At 31.8% G+C, this 19,884-nt stretch overlaps 1 protein-coding gene across 1 annotated transcript; it reads right to left on the bottom strand.

Moving 5' to 3' along the window:
- Positions 1–1,413: 1,413 nt before the first annotated feature.
- Positions 1,414–7,115, bottom strand: LOC127711889 (protein draper-like). The gene is made up of 6 exons (XM_052218050.1): positions 6,923–7,115; positions 5,695–5,771; positions 4,655–4,819; positions 3,270–3,398; positions 2,514–2,603; positions 1,414–1,763 (listed from the first exon to the last, which is right to left on the bottom strand). Exons 1-6 carry the CDS (start codon positions 7,027–7,029, stop codon positions 1,414–1,416), a joined length of 918 nt encoding a protein of 305 aa, XP_052074010.1. The 5' UTR covers positions 7,030–7,115.
- Between the last annotated feature and the right edge of the window lie 12,769 nt (positions 7,116–19,884).

The following is a 19,884-nucleotide window of genomic DNA, read 5'->3' as shown; positions in this document are numbered from 1 at the left end:
GATATCTATGATGAGTTTATTTACATCAATTTCTATCTAAGTTATTTGCCTTTCTCCAAAAAAATAATGTAGAAACGATAAACAAAAAAAAAGCAACTACATAACTTATGATAAATAAAAGTTTATTAGTTTTATTAGGACTTTCTCAGTAACATTTTATCAAATCAATTAATCAGTGTTATATACAATAGTTCTTATTAAGTTGAGTATAATATTTAAACAATCTTGTGCATTCACGAAAAGTAGAAATATTTCTCGGAAAACATAAATCGGTATATCGAAGATGGTGTATGATGGATAAAAAAGTACAATAATTACATAATAGGATTTGAAGAATTTCTAGTTTTAAATTGCAGCTCAGATAAACAATTTAGCTACTCTAAAATAAGAAGATTAATGGATTTATGCTATTTATTCAAAGTACTTGAGATTAATGAATTCCCTGTTGGAGTTATATTATGACACAAAATTTACTGAATATGCACGGAACAGTTATTAGAATTGAATGTCAGTTCATAACCCGAGAGGTACAATGACAGAAACAAATATAATAGTTGATAGTCCAGAGCGTTCAAAAATCTATATCACTTTAAATACAAAGGAAATGTTCCATCTTGTAGGTACTTTTGTTTCTTTTATTATCTCCTAAACAGTTTTGGGTATGCTTTTTATTGTAGGCTGATCGTCGACCTATATTTGTTACATTCATGTCCAGTGATCCACGGTAGAATCCTGCCGCATTTTGAAACATACCAATCTACTTATTATAAGACTCTTACACACTATGGATTTATGAGTTTTAACATTGGCAACATGAACGGAATCAGTGAAACAAGTATTTGCTATCGTCAATAATTCCTACTGTGATGCAAAAAGTAAAATAACAAAACTACCGAACTCCATCGAAAATTCACTTAGGAAAGTCCCTTATCAAATGGCAAAATCAAAAGCACAAACACATCAAACGAATGGAAAAACAGCTGTCATATTCCTAACTTGGTACAGGCATTTCCTTCTGTAAAAAATGGTGGATTAAACCTGGTTTTATATCTTGCTAATCCTCTCACTTGTATGACAGTCGCATAAAATTCCATAATATTGAAAACAATGTGTGTACAAAACAAACATATATAATAGGTAAAAATGTCAAAAACAGGGGAACAGCAGTCAACATTGTGTTATAATCTTAATCACTATAAAAACAAAGAAATATGTCAGCCAAGAAAAACAAAATGGCATATAGATAAAGCACATAAGCCATAATGAAAGACGAGCTTTTTAGATTTGAAGATTTCAATTTCATGAAGTTTAAATAAGAACACCCGGAACAGGATATAACTATAAGGCGTACCTTGATCTGTTGTCATCGATATTTTATGAATTTCGACTGAAGTTTGTACAATCCTGTTGACATTAATACCGACCGGGTTCTGTAACATTGATATCTTCTATTTCACAATATAAGTCTTCATCTTCAAATGGAAGTTGCAACACTGATACTTCTGTTTCTATTATAAACGAACCAGTCTGAGCGTTATCTCTGTAGGTTGATGATCTTTGTTGGGCCTTCCGGCGTTTTATCTTTGGTTTTGTAGTATTCTTTTTTGGTTTCTGTACATTACGACAAAGTGCTTCTTTAGCTTTCAAGATCATCGTTACAACACAGACCAAACCAATAACAGCAGCGGCCATCATTATGTAAATCATAATTGTACCTTTTGATTCATTAATGTCTCCATCTGAATTCGGATCTTCTTTCTCGACTGAAAAGTAAACAAGATCAAAATCAACAAATATTTTAGATGTAAGTTGTAAACACGTAAACCTTTTAAAATGAATAGAAAATTTTATTCCATAAGTTTTAGTTTAATCTGGTTAATGATTTGTCTTTTCTCTTGTTTTGGAAAAAAATACCATTTGTTGATCTCTGTTATGAGTATCCTGACTATGATGAACGTTTAAAAAATATCTTTTGATTTGATTGCAAACTACACCACACATCTTTTTGTGATATTTTTATTACTTTTTTAGACATTCAAACTATTTAGTTACCAAAGGTATGTGAAAAACAACAAGATAATATATTTTTCAATCAAAACAAACACACTTTTTCATATCTCATACTGTAAAGTAACTTAATATGTCTGGAGTGATTTATTTTTGTGAGTTTTACGACTAGAAAAATAACGTTAGTATGAAAAGTCGCGCCCATGTCGAACTTGGATCTTCTCTGAATGAATACACGAACAAAGATAAAAAAAAAGCTCAAAATCTTCTGAACAAAATATCCGCGGAAATAAGTTGGTTTACAAATTCTTTCCCTGTTGTCAGTCTTTGTTTCCATGTTTGCCGTAAATGTTATATTCTATGTTTTACCCCATATATATTTATACGACTTTTAAAACTTTCCAGTTGAGGAAATAGCAAAAACAGTAAATATTTTATTATAATGAATATATATTGGAACCTTGTTGTATAATCTTGTCTTCTACTAGAATAGGACTTGCACTTACTGCACTCTCCGGTTATGATGTCGCATGATACGCCATCTGAACAGTCACAAGTTCCATTGCAATCCTTTCCAAATTTTCCAAATGGGCATTCTACAAGATATTCTGATAACATATAATGATTTTTTTTAACGGTTATACAGTACTTTGTTTTTCAAATCCTCACATATTTATCTTGTATACAGACTGATTTTGTTTTATTTTTCCTCTTTGAGCAGAAATATTGTTTCTATAAAAATAAAAGTTATAATTATATTTAGACCTGACTTTACATAAGCGTTTACAAGTCATTTGCAATGTTTTCCGTGATCTCATTTTATAAGCATGTGTTATATTTTACAGTTAAATCGCTAAACGTAGCTATAATCGACCTCAGTTAATACAACTCATAAGTTTTGGAGTCATATGATATTGACTGTTGAGTTTTGTTTTGACGTAAAGGTATTTTAAAAATACATATAATGCTCGGCTTATAACACTTGTACTTTAATAAAGACATTTCAGTTGAAACACTTTGTAAATGAAGTAACTGTTCTCGTACATTCTGAATTTCGTCTGTATGACTTACGACTTTTTTCTGTTCTGTTGAAAGTTTCTTTTTAACACACGTTAATTTACATTTCAGTATACTAGAAGACTTCAACCTGGAAGATACGGCTTCGATTTATGTTGCTTGACTTACTTTCCGAATGCAAGAAATTGAGCTCTTAAACGAATATTTTGGAACAAGGAAGTACATTTGTCCTATGTTGTATTTACCCTTTGTACAGTGAACTCCGAACCACCCTGCGGGACACAAGCAAACGCCGGTTACCTGATCACACTTAGCGTCTTGTGCACAGAAACATTCCTCATTGCAGTTCACACCGTATCTTCCAGGTTGACAAACTTCAAATAAAATTAATCACACTGTTAATAAATATGAATTATGAAAACATTATTAAGGAATATATATAAGATAATGTAAATCATCGTATTTAAAGTAGATGAAATGATAAAATAGAAACATACAAACCTGAACAGAACATTTTAGCTCTTATTAAATAGTTTATACTACAGCATAAAATGTGTATTACAAGATATGGTAAGTGAGACAATGAGACAATATTAAATGACAAGCACCCACTCAAGGAAGACTAGAACATGTACCAAAAGAAATCAAAAACCAGAAATATTTGATGCTATTTTCATAGGTTTACCATCAACACTAAAGGGCACAAAAACAGCAAAGGTAAAATTTACGAGAAGTGGGTATGAAAATGAATTAAAAGAACAAAGAAATAATCAAGGTAACGTTATATTTTACATTGCCATATAAGCGGGAGGTTTGGCTAGTCATAAAACCAGGTTCAACCCACCATTTTTTCTTAAAATGTCTTGTACCAAGTCAGGAATATGGCAGTTGTTATCAAATAGTCCGTTTCTATGTATGTTTGTGTTTGTTTTTGTAGCAGTTCACTGTTTATGTTGTTTCGTTGTTTTCGTTTTATAGTTGATGTGTTTTCCTCGGTTTTGGTTTGCGACCCGGATTTGTTTCAGTTAAATCGATTTATGACTATCGAACTGCGGTATACCACTATAGCCTTTATTAATGATACAGTTTTCCCAACAAATGTAAATATAAAAGATGAAATCCTATTATATGAATTGTACAATGCGCGTTCATGTCATGGATTTATGTCATTGCTTCTCAAAAGTATCAAGTGCAACTTAACCGTACAAAAGCATCGTATTTGAACTTATCGTTCTACGTATGAGGTATTCATCTTGCGTTGAACAAGAAATTATTGACACGTCGAGGAATGTCATCAAACGATATCATTTATGTCGTTACAACGTCATTCTTTTGAATCTTAAAGTCATAGAAAATAAATCATGACGTAGATATCAAGCAGTGCAGGTTTATAACAATCTCTACATCTTTTTGGAATTCTTTCCTTGTGGTTTTTTAACATTAAACACATATGTTCTAAGGGCCGCCGGGTCAACTAGCTAATATGGCTACATGGTTTATTCATTTGTCTTCTTTATCACACGCGTCCCTTACATATCATATGATTAAATTTGTTGGATAGAATTTAACATTTTTATTTTAGGCAGTGTGACTCCCAAATATAAACCATCAGCTTAAAACATTTGCCTACCATCTATGCAGTGTTTTCCCGTATATCCTTCATAACAGACACAGCCATTAATTGGATCACATTTCGTGTTACCTGTACAGCTGCACATCTGTTTGCACTGCACTCCGTAGTAATTCCTCAAACATGACAGTGAGCAATCCTGACCAAATTTTCCTCGCGGACATGCTGCAGAAATACATTTGTTAACATTAAAACCATCTAATACTCAGATAATTAAAAACCAAAGCAATCTTTAAAAGTGAAAAAGTCAAAAACCAAGGACCAAACGAAAACCCTAAAATAATGAGACATAAACAATATTATTGATTTTTTTTTCATTTGTTTAGTATTTTATATAAGAGGATATTGGAAAACTGGCAAATAATATTTTATCGAAAATTGTGCAAAAGTATCCATGATTCTGAAAAGATTTAACAAGTTGTCCTTTTTTTTCATTTGCAATTTCAGTATAACACTAAATGTAGAATGTTTCATTATATAATTTAATTTTACTTAATAAACAAATTAAAATATATTTCGAAATCTTATTTCATGTTCATAGTCGAAAAATCACATAAATAAAGTTTTGTTATCAAACACAAATATTTTCCAAATTTGTGTTTAAATCAGTTGATTTACATAGATCACCCCTGGTATTTGTTTTGGTTCGTGTTGCTCAGTCTTAAGTTTTCTTTATGTGTATTGTGTACTGTCTTTTCGTCGGTTTCGTTTTTTTGCCACGGCATTGTCAGTTTGTTTTTTGACTTATGAGTTTGAATATCCCTTTGGTATCTTTCGCCTCTCTTTTCTTTAAACGATCAGCCTTTATCAATTCTGATATAAATGTATTCCCGACTTGGTTAGGCTCCGGGTGATACAGAATTTGAGATATCGTATAGTCATCTATCGATAATCAAAGTCTAGCTTTTAACTTCTAGATATGCTTTTTTTTTTCTCATTGACATATTCAAAACATTAACACTCTAGATCTGTTCATACGATGAAAAAACACACAAACACAATGAACTATATAATTGATGTATGAAACAAGGCAATATTACCTTCACATTTTCTATTCTGGTAAATATAGTGCGGACAACACTCTATGTCTAGTTCCTTTTGGGTTTCAGACGGATTACTAAAAGTAAAATAAAAATCTTCTAAATATAATAATGTAAGTGTACATTAGGCTATGCTTGTGTATGCGCATTTGGCATAACCTCTCTAATTTTACGGTCCTCAACGCCCTTCAACTTCGTTTTTTATTTTGTCCTTTAACGAGTTTTCGAGTCTTAAAGTTGAGTTTTTTGTAAACGAAACGCGCGTCTGTCGTTCACATTTAAATCCTGGAATCTATGATGTTTTTTGGCAGGTTAATGTAAAAAAAAATAAAATAAGCTGAATTATATTGAGATGATATTCCATCTGCATTAGCAAAACTACTTTAAATAATCATCAACTAATCAAATACAATTTTGCAATTCATTAAATTCGTCTTAACTTGCAGATGTTTTGTTATAATCTCGATTTAAATGACTAGTTCGTTTAGCTTAACGCATACATGCTGCTGCTAGATTCATTATCAGTTAAAAGAAATAGTAAAGGGTACCTTAACTGCAACATTAGAAAAAAGGATATGCCAAACAGACCAATGAAATGAATTAATGTCGAAGTATTAATGTATTACTTGAAAATTATGCACTGATGAAAGACAGAGAGTGAGATAGTAAGACGGCTGCATATAATGAAAAGCAAAACGGTACACTCTGAACATGGAGGAAAATGCTGAATGATGAATTTTTTAATGATACACAAAATAATTAAAACATTCTTTTGGATTTCGTGTATGCTTGAAGAAAGGAACAAAAATACACATTCACATTTTAATATAAAGAATTCAAAACGTTTAGCCATATGTATGAACAACCTTACAAGCACGGAAACTTTATGACGGAAAGAGGATTAAGGAGATACAAAGTGTCTTTACAATCAAATACCTAAGTGTTGTTTTTTGATATTGCAAATATTTTCATTTAAGAATTGATAATATTGTATATAATAAAGCATTGTCAATACCCAAATTCTACCTTATGGATTGATGTATCGCTTGAGGTTTAGTAAAAACAGGTTTACAATTTCGAAATATGTGTTTAAAATATCTTACCAAAGAACACTAAGAGGCAAACGTTATGCAAACCAAAGGTCGTAAGAAACATAGAATATTTCATTTATATCAAATGTTTTTAATGAATATCTTTTACTTTCACGCGAATATCATGACAAACGTACCTTATCTTTACCGGCTTTGGACAAACATGCGGATCTCCTATCTTCAGTGTTATGATTCTATCAACATAAACAAACATAAAAAACAGATCGATATACATAATGATCATCGAAACTGACTACAGCATCGTTGTTTCGAAGATGCTTTGTGGTTGTTAGATCTGTCGGCACTCTTACATGCTTGTAACGATCTATGTTGTTATACTACAAATTGTGTCAAACATTATTTCCTCATTGTCCTATGGCATTGTTTAAACGATGTATTCGGTCATTGAAATGATTATTGTCTGGTTATTATTTTAATTTCGTTTTTTTTTTCATTATTTATATACCATTCACCTCTTCAGAGTTCCGGGGCGTAAATAGGACCGTATGTGATATAAATGATTATTATAATGACAAAAACAGTTTCCTTCCCAGGAGATTTAACTCAAAAGGTAATAAAACACAAAATGCTTTTTCGGTTTTATTTTCATTAGGAACGCTCAGACCCAAATAATTGACAGCAAAATTGAAGATGACTTGAAATACCTGAAAACATAAAGAGCTATATGACAAAATGGAACCTAACTAGAATAACCAAATTCATCTAAAGTCAAGTGGTTTGTTTAATGAACATTTGCCTTAAAGAACAAATGGACACATATCAAAGATTCACTTTATCTTGTTCATTGTTTATCAAATATAATTTGGAATCGTGTTAGTTACATTCAATCATTGCGATGACTACCGTAAAACCATTATTTGTTTTCTTCGAAGGCTTCAGGGGACGCAAATATATTGAAGTCAGACTTCCAATACCTTTATCGTTATGTTTCTCCATCAATTTTAATCATGAAATACAAACATAACAAAATATTAGAACTACATTTCTACAGATCGACATACGGTCTTCAGCAATAGACAAATTACCTTACAACATTTTAAGCTCTAAATAACTATGTATTTAGATCAGGTTTGAATCAATTCAACAGTGATTTCCAAAGACTACTAAATAAGCAAATTTATGGGTGCTCTGAAAAAGTAAAAACATATATCACAACACAGTCTCAATTGCAGCAATACTAAATAACAAGATGTAATTCTATATATATATATAATTCATGGTTTGGGATCCTATCGGAATAGGCTGTGTCCCTCTGCGTGTCGACTTTATTCTTATAAGAAAGACTTCGTGAACTTCTAAAACACAATGTGGCATCGAACTTTACCTTCTCGTTCAGCTTTATAGACGACGTCCTTTCACTGAAAGATTTAATAAATATATTTACTGCATAAAAAGAGTAAAATAACAAAAATACCGAACTCCAATGAAAATTCAGACCGGAACACCCCTTATCAAATGGCAAAATCAAAAACTCAAACACATCAAACGAATGGAAAACAACTAGTATAGTATAGTGGATTGAACCTGGTTTTATAGCTAGCTAAACCTCACACTTGTATGATAGTCACATAAAAATCCTTTATATTGACAACAATGTGTGAACAAAACAAACAGACATAATGGGTAAACATGTCAAAAATAGGGGTACAGCAGTCGACATTGTGTTATAATCTTAATCACTATAAAAACAAACAAATATGCTTACAAAGAAAAACAAAATGGCATATAGACAAAGCGAAGAAGCACAAAAGCAAAAATAAAAGACAAGAATACAAAAATTGACCATAGCACAATAACACAATGACGGGATGTATAAGTACCGAGCAACGCCAAAGGAATATTACCAAAAATGGACTAAACAGTAAAGGTACTAATTTACAAAGACAAATGAAAGACAAACATCGTCAGTACCTATGATAATAAAATTGAGAATGAAAACGGGGAATGTGTCAAAGAGACAACAACCCGACCAAAGAGCAGAAAACAGACCAAGGCCACCAATGGGTTTTCAACACAGCGAGAAAATCTCGCATCCGAAGGCTGGCTCCAGCTGGCCCCTAAACAAAAAAGTGCACTAGTTCAGCGAAAGTGGACGTCACACTAAACTCCGAAACATATAAATGAACCAAAATTAAAACAAACATACAAGACTAACAAAGGTCAGAGGCTCCTGACTTGATACATGCGCAGGTTTAAAGATGTTTTGTGAGATTTCAAGCCTACCCCTATACCTCTCGCCGATGTAGAATTATCAAACCCACAGTTTAAGTAAAGTCCGAGTCTAATGTCAAAATAGGTAACAGGAGAAACTAAACAAAATGACAGTGATAAAAAAATTAGCATAGGACTATTAGCAGTTATTGGTATGCCAGCTCCAGACCTCAATTAAACTGATTGAAAGAGTATGTCTTTATCATAAGAAAATCAAGCACAATACCTCCCGCTGGGGATTTAGTATCATACCATCATAAAATAAACGAGAAGACCATCATGTACTATTTGTGAAGTTGATACGGAATATTCATCAACAAGGTCTTGGTATCTTCCGATGAACTTTTTTAGAAAAAGGACGAGACGTTCTTTGACATTACCCTGGTTCATCAACTTTCTGCTCATACACTAGTGACGTTTTATAAAGTCTTAATATCAGCTACAAGCTCTTGAATACCGAATGAGTTGGGAAATGTCTATCCCATATGAAGGTGAAGTTGGTATATTTCTACTAAGGTGGGAGAAATTTATAATTTCAAAATTAAAAATCGTCTCGTTTGTCATAGAATCTCGTACTAAGATGACCACATTGGTCAAATTCGAGGTATAAGTCTACAAATGAGGCGAAGGAAGCCTTGTCTATTGTTTCTTTAATTTCTAGTTCTGGATGATATATTAATGGAACACAATCAGAAAAGTTTGGATTGTTAATGGAAAGAACATGATCAATATATCTGAATGTAAAATTAAATGACCTGGCTTCTTTGATCTTCTTCTTTTTGACAAGTGTAGGAATGAACTCCGTCTCATATGAAAATGAGGAGAGGCGCACAGTTCGTTCACATAGGAATGCTGACAATTTGTTGAAAAGTCTATCTCCAAATTAAACAAATATGTTGTCAATAAGAAACTCCAGCATACTGATCACTTGTTCCTCTGTGTGGCATGTTTTACCTTTTTGTTCACTATTAACAAAATATGCCGTATGGGATCCCAAAGTAATAAATTTCAAGCGTATGCTACCATTTTTATATTGAAAAGCATTATGGATTTTTTTTTTAGACGATTTCTTCGCATGAAGAATGGTGGTATACAGGGTTGAAAATTAAAAAAGTTTTGATAGAACTAATTTCAGAGAAAGAGCGAGATTTAGATTATCCAGAAGTTCCTTAGAGTTTTTTAGAACCCCACTACGCAAGTAAACAGTTTCACAGTATTTCTAAAGACCCTCTTTCACTGCGGACAGAATTTTTGTCAATCTAAAGGACAATTGCTTGGTACAACATGCAGATGAGCCGGCAATGTACCGTTATTTGTACGGAATTTTGTGAAGCTTAGGTATCGTATACAAACAAGGTAAGTCCTCGGATTTGCTGTTCAATCATGTCAATGTAATGTTAAAATTGTAAATAAAACTTTATATGTAGTGCGTCTAAAAAAAGAAAAGAAAGATATGAAATGAATGCTTTTCTTGATTGACCTTCATCGGGAATGCTTGAACCCAAAGTTTGAAAGCCGATGATATATAAGTGCCCCTCTTCATATTTGTCTTTATTGTTTGATAAAATGTGTAAAGTTTTACGCTCTTTGCTTCTGTTTGATATTTTTTTGGTAATAATCAACACTCTCTCACCTGGACCCGGTTGTTCATCTCTCGGTTAAATTTTAACCAGCGGTTAAATATCATAACTCTTGGTTAAAATTTAACCCAAGGTTATTTTCTGTTGTTATCCTGTGGTTAAATTTAACCCTTTGTTATTTCCTTGGTTAAAGGATTCAGATTTAACTATGCTTCGGACTTAGGTTACAATTTTTACAACTAGACTGGAAAGGTCACTAAACGTTGATACAACATATTATTCGTTTTCTCCGACCATTAAAAGTAGAAATATAGCTGCAGGTGCATATTTTGTATTCCTTGTGCATTGAGATCATTACAATAGTAGCTTGTTATACCGATATGAAAAAAATCTTTGCGCATATTGCCATCTGAAATCAATTTCGTAATCACGAGTTGGTTGACCGTTATGGAATATCTGTTTCACAGAATTAGTTGTCGTAACCACAATCCATTTCTTTTTTTCCCGAATTTGACCTACCGAATTAGACTTATTATCGGATTTCTACTTCCAGGAGCAAGACGACGGGTGCCATATGTTGAGCAAGATCTGCTAACCATTCTGAGATCACCCCCATTTATTTTTTGGTGGCGTTCGTGTTCCTCAGTTTTTAGTTTTTTATGTTGTGTTTTTTTAACTGTTGTTTGTCTTTTGGGCCTTTTATTTTTTTCCATGGCGTTGTTAGTATATCTGCGATTTATGAGTTTGAATGTCCCTTTGGTATCTTTTCCCTCTCTTTGATCGACAAAAACGGAAAAAAAATGATGTACATACAAAATCTTAAACTCTTTTCACACATGTTTCATATACAAATTTTCTAAGTGTTCCACATAAAAATGACAGTCCTTAACATTATAAAATTTTCCGAAATCATCCTATTTTCAACATCTAAATATAATGGATTCTATGCGACTGTCATACAAGTGAGAGGTTTCGCTTGCTAAACAACAGGTTTAATCCACTATTTTCTACATACGGAAATGCCTGTACCAAGTCAGGAATATGACAGTTGTTTTTCATTCGTTTGTTTTGTTTGAGCTTTTGATTTTGCCATTTGATAAAGGACTTTCCGTTTAAAATTTTGCTTGGAGTTCGGTATTTTTGCTATTTTACTTTTTTCAACAGTTATTATGTGTATTGAAGCATGATTTTCACAAATCATGGACAAACCAGTCTTTTTAAAAACAGGTTCGTTAATTCAATAAAATAGGAAATTAAAGATCATTTGGAAAACTTGTCAAACAAATATCCATCAGGTGAAATACATTATGTGAAAAGTTTCTGTCTGTCGTACCTTCATATAACTACATGGTTATATCTTCCAAATGCGTGATTATAAGATGCACGATAAATAATACGTTATTTTGCAATATGAAAATAACTCTTTACAATAATGCATCTGAAGTACTTTTTTTGGGGTAACCTTAATCAGGAATGCTCATCCCCAGATTATTAAAAGCTAAAGACGTATTCATACTTGGAAACAGGAAGAGCTATATGACATAAAACTATAAACAAAATTCTTTGACTGAGGGAGGTGCAACATTAATTTCTGAATATTTATATATTTATAAACAGATAATGTATTAAAAAGTATGTAAAACATCAGGAAAGGAAAGACGCACCAACCACTGAGTTGATGATACCTTCGACAATGTTTAATAAAAAAAAACCTTCATTAGTTTTTTTCAAAACCTATTAATTTGTTCCTTTCTCAAACTCACGGTAAACATTATCTGACATAACGTATCGATCTAGAAAAAAATCAGGCTATATTAATATCTGATATACATGATCTGAATATTGATGCAATAACTTCGCTGGACCTTTGCTATCCATTTATTAATCAATAATCAAAATGACAAACGTAAAGTTAACTTTAAAAAAACAAAACTAATTCTCAGTCAAAAGATCAATACAGCTGTTCACACGCCTTTCAAACCTTAATGCGCAGTATGGATTTAGATAGTCATTGTTATCAGTTTTCACAGAACAGTAAGAATTGAGATATTCGTCTTCAATGGTAGATATGTTTGGTAGTGATATCGCATAGTGAGTTGTCATTTGTGGAACACTCTGCTCTGATTTTAAATGTTCTGTTAAATCAGTATTCGTTCTAATTGCACCTTCTAACTGATCATCAAGTATTTCACTGTAAAGATTAACTTCATCATAATGGCCTTGTTCGTCACGTGTTTCGTTAGTATGTCTGGTACCATGTTTCCATTGTCTTATCAGAAGTAGACATACCAACATCAGCAGTAGTATACAAACTACAGAGACGGTAACCAATCAATGAAGGAGCTCCTGTCAAATAGAATTGTAATATAACTAAGTTTTAGCATTGCAAATGCTTAATCAAACTAGAGCTGAATACCTTCAAAATTAGATTTATTTTTTCCATTATATAAATTTCTTTTAGTTTTTGCAGCCAAAACATTATATCTTAAGACCAACTATGGTCTGACTATACACGTACGGTTGAACTATATAAGTATATAGGCATATCGATTTTAAATATACATTTTTGAAATATGAATTGACATGATATTAAGCAGGAACCTAGATTTTAATAATATATAATGATATATAGAAGTAAATCTATAACATTTTAACTGTCACTCTTCCTAATAAGAAAAACACTCATATGCAAAGCGAATTAATCGTTATTGTCCTAAATTGACTATCATGCATTTCTGTTTTTCAATTTTGTCTGCTCTTACAATTATCTCTATAAAAGGCTTAATGTATGAGTTGCAATTGATATTGAATAATAAATTTTAAGATATTTGGCATGCTCTTAATTATTCTTTATCGTAAAAATTGTGTTTACTATTTTATTTTCAAGTTTTGATAATGATTTTTTGTTCTAATACAACAGGATCTATAGGCAAAGTTGAATCCGTCTTCATGCAAGCAAAACTTGATATATATTTCACTATACAGTTGAATGGTTCAAAAAGGTTTAAGCAGTGTTAATCACTATTTTCAAAATATTCTTTACTTACGTAAATAAGTAAACTAATGACACACTATAACTATTTTTTTTTATGATTTCCTATATAATTTTCTTCAATATTTGGCATGAAAAAATCCTTATTTGTAGCTTATTAACAATTTAAGTGTTCCACTTGCACTCATGACCTTCCTAAATGACGCTTTGTTAATGACTGGTTTCGAGATCCAACGCAAGAAAGATTTTGGTTAGGGATTTTGGCAGTTATACTATCTACCGTTATTTTCCTATAGCAGTAGCTGACGTCTTTCGAACATATACTCGTTTGGTATACGAACCGGATAATACAAATATTTAGATTAAATAATTTTTTTAAGAATCTACATGATAAACGTTTAGTTTTGTCAAAGCCAAACTATGGAAGGCGTAATTTGTCATAGTTAAAAAACGAACCTGTTTTATTTTTAGAATTTGAAGTAACGTTACAACACTTCCTTGAAAAATATTTGGATTTGATCCGGACATCGTCTTACCGTATTTGGCGAAGTGCTTCGTACATAATGTTTGTAATTTTTGTCAACTAGTTGTGTGACTTTGTCATGTACATTTGTTCATTCGATATCTGTCACCATCAAAGATTCATGTATTGTTAAAATATCGTTAAAGATTATCAAATACTTATCCGTCTTTAAACAAATTCCCCTACTATTTGATACAGAATGCACTTCCGTTGATAAAACAGTAGACTACTTGTTAAAAAGTCATTGACGATATCTGTAAAGCAATAGCTCACAAAGTCGACCTAGTGGAATTGTAAGGACGATGTATAAATATGTCTGTTATAATTCTAACTTGTCAGTAAAGATAATTTTGGAATTCATCGTCACTATATTTGATTTATCATGTCACAATATTTATAAACATTTTTCAATGCTGATCTTTTACCGGCTAAAAGACGAATCATTTGATTGCGTCCTATATTTTCAATTTCTATTAAGATAACTTCAGAGTATGAAAACTACCCAAGAATATATAATATATATATAATCCGCCCACCTGATAAATTGATTATTGTTTGTATCACCATCGATAATTTTGCCTGTTCTAATTGGCACTATTGTTTTTTATTATCCTATTGTTATAACAAATTGGTTATCCCGAGTTCATGTAGAGACCTTTGTTTTACGCTAGGATGCAAACAAAAATGCTATACGTTTTTGGTCTAGCACAAAATTAGTGACATCATACATAACTTTACCTGTTTCGCGTGAACATGAATTTGTTTACATGGATAATATACATTATCAAATATATGCATATAGAGTAAAGATTCATACTACTCCTGTTAAATGGACTAAGTTTCCACGAAAATAAACCTTAATGTAACGTTTAAACTTTATAGTCGAAATAAATTATGTAGGAATACCAGCAAACATGTGTTTTGACATTTCAGATATAGTCACTGTATAAGTAATATGCAGAGTAAACTTAATTTATTTAGATTATGGAAGCACGTTTGCGGGTCTCATAACTTAAAGAAAAACTAAAACTGTGATATGGTTCAATTCTTTTGCACTCTATATTCTTGATTTTATTTACCTTAATCAGGAACGCGCCAAATCCTTAAAAAATGAACTCAAGAATGTAGCTATCTGGTAAGATTCAAATGCCGCCTTTAGTTTGAAATATATTAACTTGATGATTATTAAATGCATGTAAGAAAGGCAAGACAAACTTTAACTTTCAATAAATTCAGATTTGATTTTGAATGTTCTTATTAATCCTTTCTAGAGTGATACCTAAAACTTATTATAAAATTCACTAAAATTGCAGTTGTTCGACAAGTTGTAAAAACTTCATAAACACATATTAAATTATATCAAGTTTAAATGCACATTTATATTCAAAATTCGTTTTTAAAGTACAATGTAAAATACCATTTGATAGTAAGAATCACAATTATTTTAAGAGGATAAATAATTGATTCATTCATTTTTACTAATGTTTGAAAAAAAACCTGGTTTCATGATTTGTTGACGTTCCCTTTTTTGGAATTTGTTGTTTCATAATGTTAATGCAAACATTATCATCTTTACATTCACATATTCCAGATTGTTTGTCACACATTGATCCAGTCTTGCACTTGCAACTCTTTGAATGAACAGTTATGGGAGTAATTGTAGTCATAATATTCCTGATGGCATACTAAAATACCAATTTACATATTGTTTGCAGAAATAATGAACGTAAAACAAAAACAAAAATCTTAATAAAGCATGAGTATACATATAACTCGAAACTTATTCGTTTGAGCAATACCTGATACTTAAACTATTGTCTATATAAATAAGAAGATGTGGTATGAGTGCAAATATACTTATATGTGAGGTTGATTGTGTTTACGATATTATGGGGTACAACATGTTTTTTTAAATCTTGAATCAATCAAACACACTATGTTTCTTCAAAAAAGTAGCTATCATTAGATGGAAGTCCATGATGTTCTTCATTTCGATTACCGCCTCGTTGGTCTTGTTGTAGCGTGTTCGCCTTGAGTGCGAGAGGTCGTGGGTTCGACCTCTGCACGGGTCAAACTAAAGGCTGTATTATTGATATTTGCTGTTTGTCCGCTTAGCAAACGACATTTAGGAGTAAGAGCAAAGACTGGTTGGCTTGGAGTCAGAATAATGTGTCCGTGTAGGGTAACGTGTCTTCTTGTGGATTGTTACCTTAGGAACTATATTAGCAAATTAATTTGGATCTACAAATATCATTTTGATCTGAACATATCTTAACAGACTGAAAACCAATTCATTAAGTCATTTTCAGTCTTTTGGTCAATTTATCCACTGCTGGGAAATAATTACTATTGAGACAAACCGCTAGCAATTAAATAAGATATGTCCAGTCTATTGTAGACTGTTCAGTAGTTGTTATTTACCCGTACACATTGACAACAGCATAAATTGTCTTAAAAGCAACTGAAAAGTACTGAATTTATCACAGGCGAATCATCTGAAGAGTACAGAATTTACTGTTGTCGATAATCCAAAAAATGGAATTTATTAATGAACATGACTTCATAGTTTGTTTTTCATACTTTTCATATGATGTTAAGATAAAAAAATGACACCTTTTGAAATGAATAAAATGTGTATGTTTGATATTTTCCAGGTGTTTTTCCAGTTTTCATACATTTATATCAATCAGCATGGTTCTTTAATGGTTAAGAAGGATATAACTATATCTCATACGTGGAGTAGTTAATCTGTGTACTTTCATTGGCCCCTAATACCCAAAACATTTATAATCAAAACGCTCCCTTTGTCAGTTAGCATAATAGCAACAACATTATTTCGATATCACCGGTGCTTCAATAATGTCCATGATCAAACCTATGATTTTGTAAAATCGTGGTGATTTTTATTGTTAAATTTTATTCCATAATTTTTAGTTCACCTGTATATTATAGCTTAATCTGGTTAATGATTTGTCTTTTCTCTTAAAATGGAGAAAATACCACAAGTTGATCTCTGTTATGAGTATCCTGACTATGGTGAATTTAAAAAACAAACAAACACAACAATCATTAAAACAATAGGCACAAAGCACCGAAATAAGAGTACTCGCAGTTACTGAAAGCTAGTTCAAAACCAATTACAACTACTAAATACATCATGTTCTCACAGATAAACGTTTTGTAATAGCTTCCTTATCCAAATATACACATTATCTTGTTAAAAAAATGTAATTATGACGGCCAAAGTTATATAGCTGTTTATTCACATAGGCTGTTTTCAATGTTTGAAATTGTCAGTTTGTGGAAATGATGAATATGTCGTTGACTGTTTTTTACGCATCAACGTTTTCATGATACTATTATGAAATTAGTATAAAAACCTGACAGTGATCTCATTGTTTTGGAAAAACAAATTAGGTTTGAGGTATGATGTCACATTACTTATTATACACTGTACTTTTAATGTAAACATTCAAGTGGAGTGTTATTGTACATTTTTTTTATTCACTATGCGAAGAAAAAAACCTTTATTAGCTGACTATACGGTATTAGTTTTGCTCAGTTTTCAAGCCGTGCGTTGACCCATAGTTGCTTTAATCCACGTCCTATCAGCACTTGTGTATAGTTGTCTCATTGGCAGTCATATTACATCTTCTTATCTTTATATAAAGTAAAAAGCAACGTTTGTAGATTTATAGACTCTTCTTTCATTATTTTTGCTGCAGTTTATGCTATCCATAAAGTGTTTACGTTTACTCCCAGATAATTGGACCGTTACCCGGACCGATAAACTATATCTATAGAAATACCTTTCTGTGAATTGCAATCTCCGGATATAACGTCGCAATTCTCATGAACTGAGCAGTAACAACTTTCACTGCAGTTAATTCCATATTTTCCGGATGGATATTCTACAAAAGGTCAATCATAATATAAAACATGTACATTCATCTTAATTAGATATAACAAAACTAGACCAGATAAATATAATTGTCATAAACTATTCTACACATAACAGTGACCTGAACTGGCTTATTGTGAAAACGGAGCCACACAAAATAATTATTACCCTTTGAGCAGTTATCTCCAAACCATCCTGCATGACATACACACTCCCCAGTTACAGGATCACATTTGGAATCTTTGGCACACATGCATTTCTCAGTGCAATTGATACCGTATTTTCCAATTGTACACGCTTGAAAAGATAAGGAACATTGTTTATCAGTAATTTCATGTAAACGAAAACACCACAAACTATCAACAGACAAAAATATCACACAGAACTATCATACAACTCTGATCCTGAAATTCACAGTAAGTATAAGAAATAAGTTAACTCTAGTTTTAGCAATAGCAATAAGGATGCTTATTACAAATTAATAATTTGCGATAGAGTTTAATGCATTGATAATGATGTTACATATGATAGATACATATCATTTACCAAGATTCCAGTTCGACTGGAATATTTTTCTGTAATTAATAACAATGTACCCACTAAATTAAAAAAAAAATCTTTTAGCTTGCTAACGTGCTTACAAGCAAACTCTTTTCACAATATTTTCGTTGATTTATACCAAAAAATGGATCAATATATTCTCGGTGATTTTTATTTTGCTCGGTCGACAAAACATATTATAAGAGGACTTTAGTCTTAGATACATGCATTTCTGTTAGTTGTTATTAGCACTGAACTAGCTGTCAGTAACTGTGAGTACTCTCAGGTATGTATTTAGTGTCTTTTTTTCTTGTGCGGATTTATAAATACCCTGCTACATCCGGTCTGTGTTTTTTGTTACTTGATTTTTACCTTTCTGCATCTATCTGATGAATTAAGACCCTTTCAACTAATTGTTATAGTTTGTTCGTGTGTTGTGCTGTTACACCACTGTATCACGTTAGGGGAGGGTTGGGCGCCCGCAATCATGTTTTACCCTTCGTGCCTTTCCCAAGTAAGAAGCCTGTAATTCATTGGTTGTCGTTTGTTGCTTTAGATCATATTTGTTTTTTGTTCTTTGTTTTGTACATAAATCAAGCCGTTAGTTTTCTCGTTTGAATTGTTTTACATTTGTCATTTCGGGGCCTTTTATAGCTGAATATGCGGCATGGGTTTTGCTCATTGTTAAAGGCCGTTCAGTGACCAAAATTTGTTAACTTCTCTTATGAAGAGTTGTCTCATTGGCAATTATATCACATCTTCTTATTGTTATATTCAGTCAATCCACAAAGTGATTCTTCAATATAAAAATTAGGAGATGTGATATCATTAACAATGTGACAACTTTCCAGAAACAAAATGAGGTATGTGAAAGCAACTATAGGGTACCGGACGTACTTCATCAGTAAGCAAAACTTATACCGTATAGTCAAAAATTGCAAAAGATGCAAAGGGATAATCAAACTGACAATGCCATTGTAAAAAAGATCAAAAGACAAACATCAGTATACAAAACACAACATAAAAAGCCAAATATAAAAAAGGAAGATGTGGTATGATTGCCAATGAGACAACTCCCCACCATAGACCTACACCAATACCGCATAGTGAGTTATTCAAGGCCCCGAAATTACAAATGTAAACCAATTTGAACGAGAAAATTAAAGGCTTGATTTATGTTCAAAACAGTAAAGAAAAAAAATATGATATCGATATAATACAATATAAAAACGACAATCACTGAATTACAGGCTCATGACTTGGAACAGACACATACAACATCAAAACAAACTATAAAATATGTTGCAGGGTGTGTAACACGAACCCCACTA

The sequence above is a fragment of the Mytilus californianus genome, unplaced genomic scaffold (assembly GCF_021869535.1).
Source record: "Mytilus californianus isolate M0D057914Y unplaced genomic scaffold, xbMytCali1.0.p SCAF_8, whole genome shotgun sequence".
NCBI lineage: Eukaryota > Metazoa > Mollusca > Bivalvia > Mytilida > Mytilidae > Mytilus > Mytilus californianus.
This window is presented reverse-complemented; position numbering and strand designations above follow the sequence as displayed.

Excerpts from the sequence above, each read along its gene's own strand:
- LOC127711889 (XM_052218050.1), bottom strand. The coding sequence starts at position 7,029 with ATGATCATTATGTATATCGATCTGTTTTTTATGTTTGTTTATGTTGAT. Across the intron at positions 3,399-4,654 it reads GGGAAAACACTGCATAGATG|TTTGTCAACCTGGAAGATAC; the intron begins GTAGGCAAATGT and ends TTTTATTTGAAG. Across the intron at positions 2,604-3,269 it reads CGGAGTTCACTGTACAAAGG|AATGCCCATTTGGAAAATTT; the intron begins GTAAATACAACA and ends AATATCTTGTAG.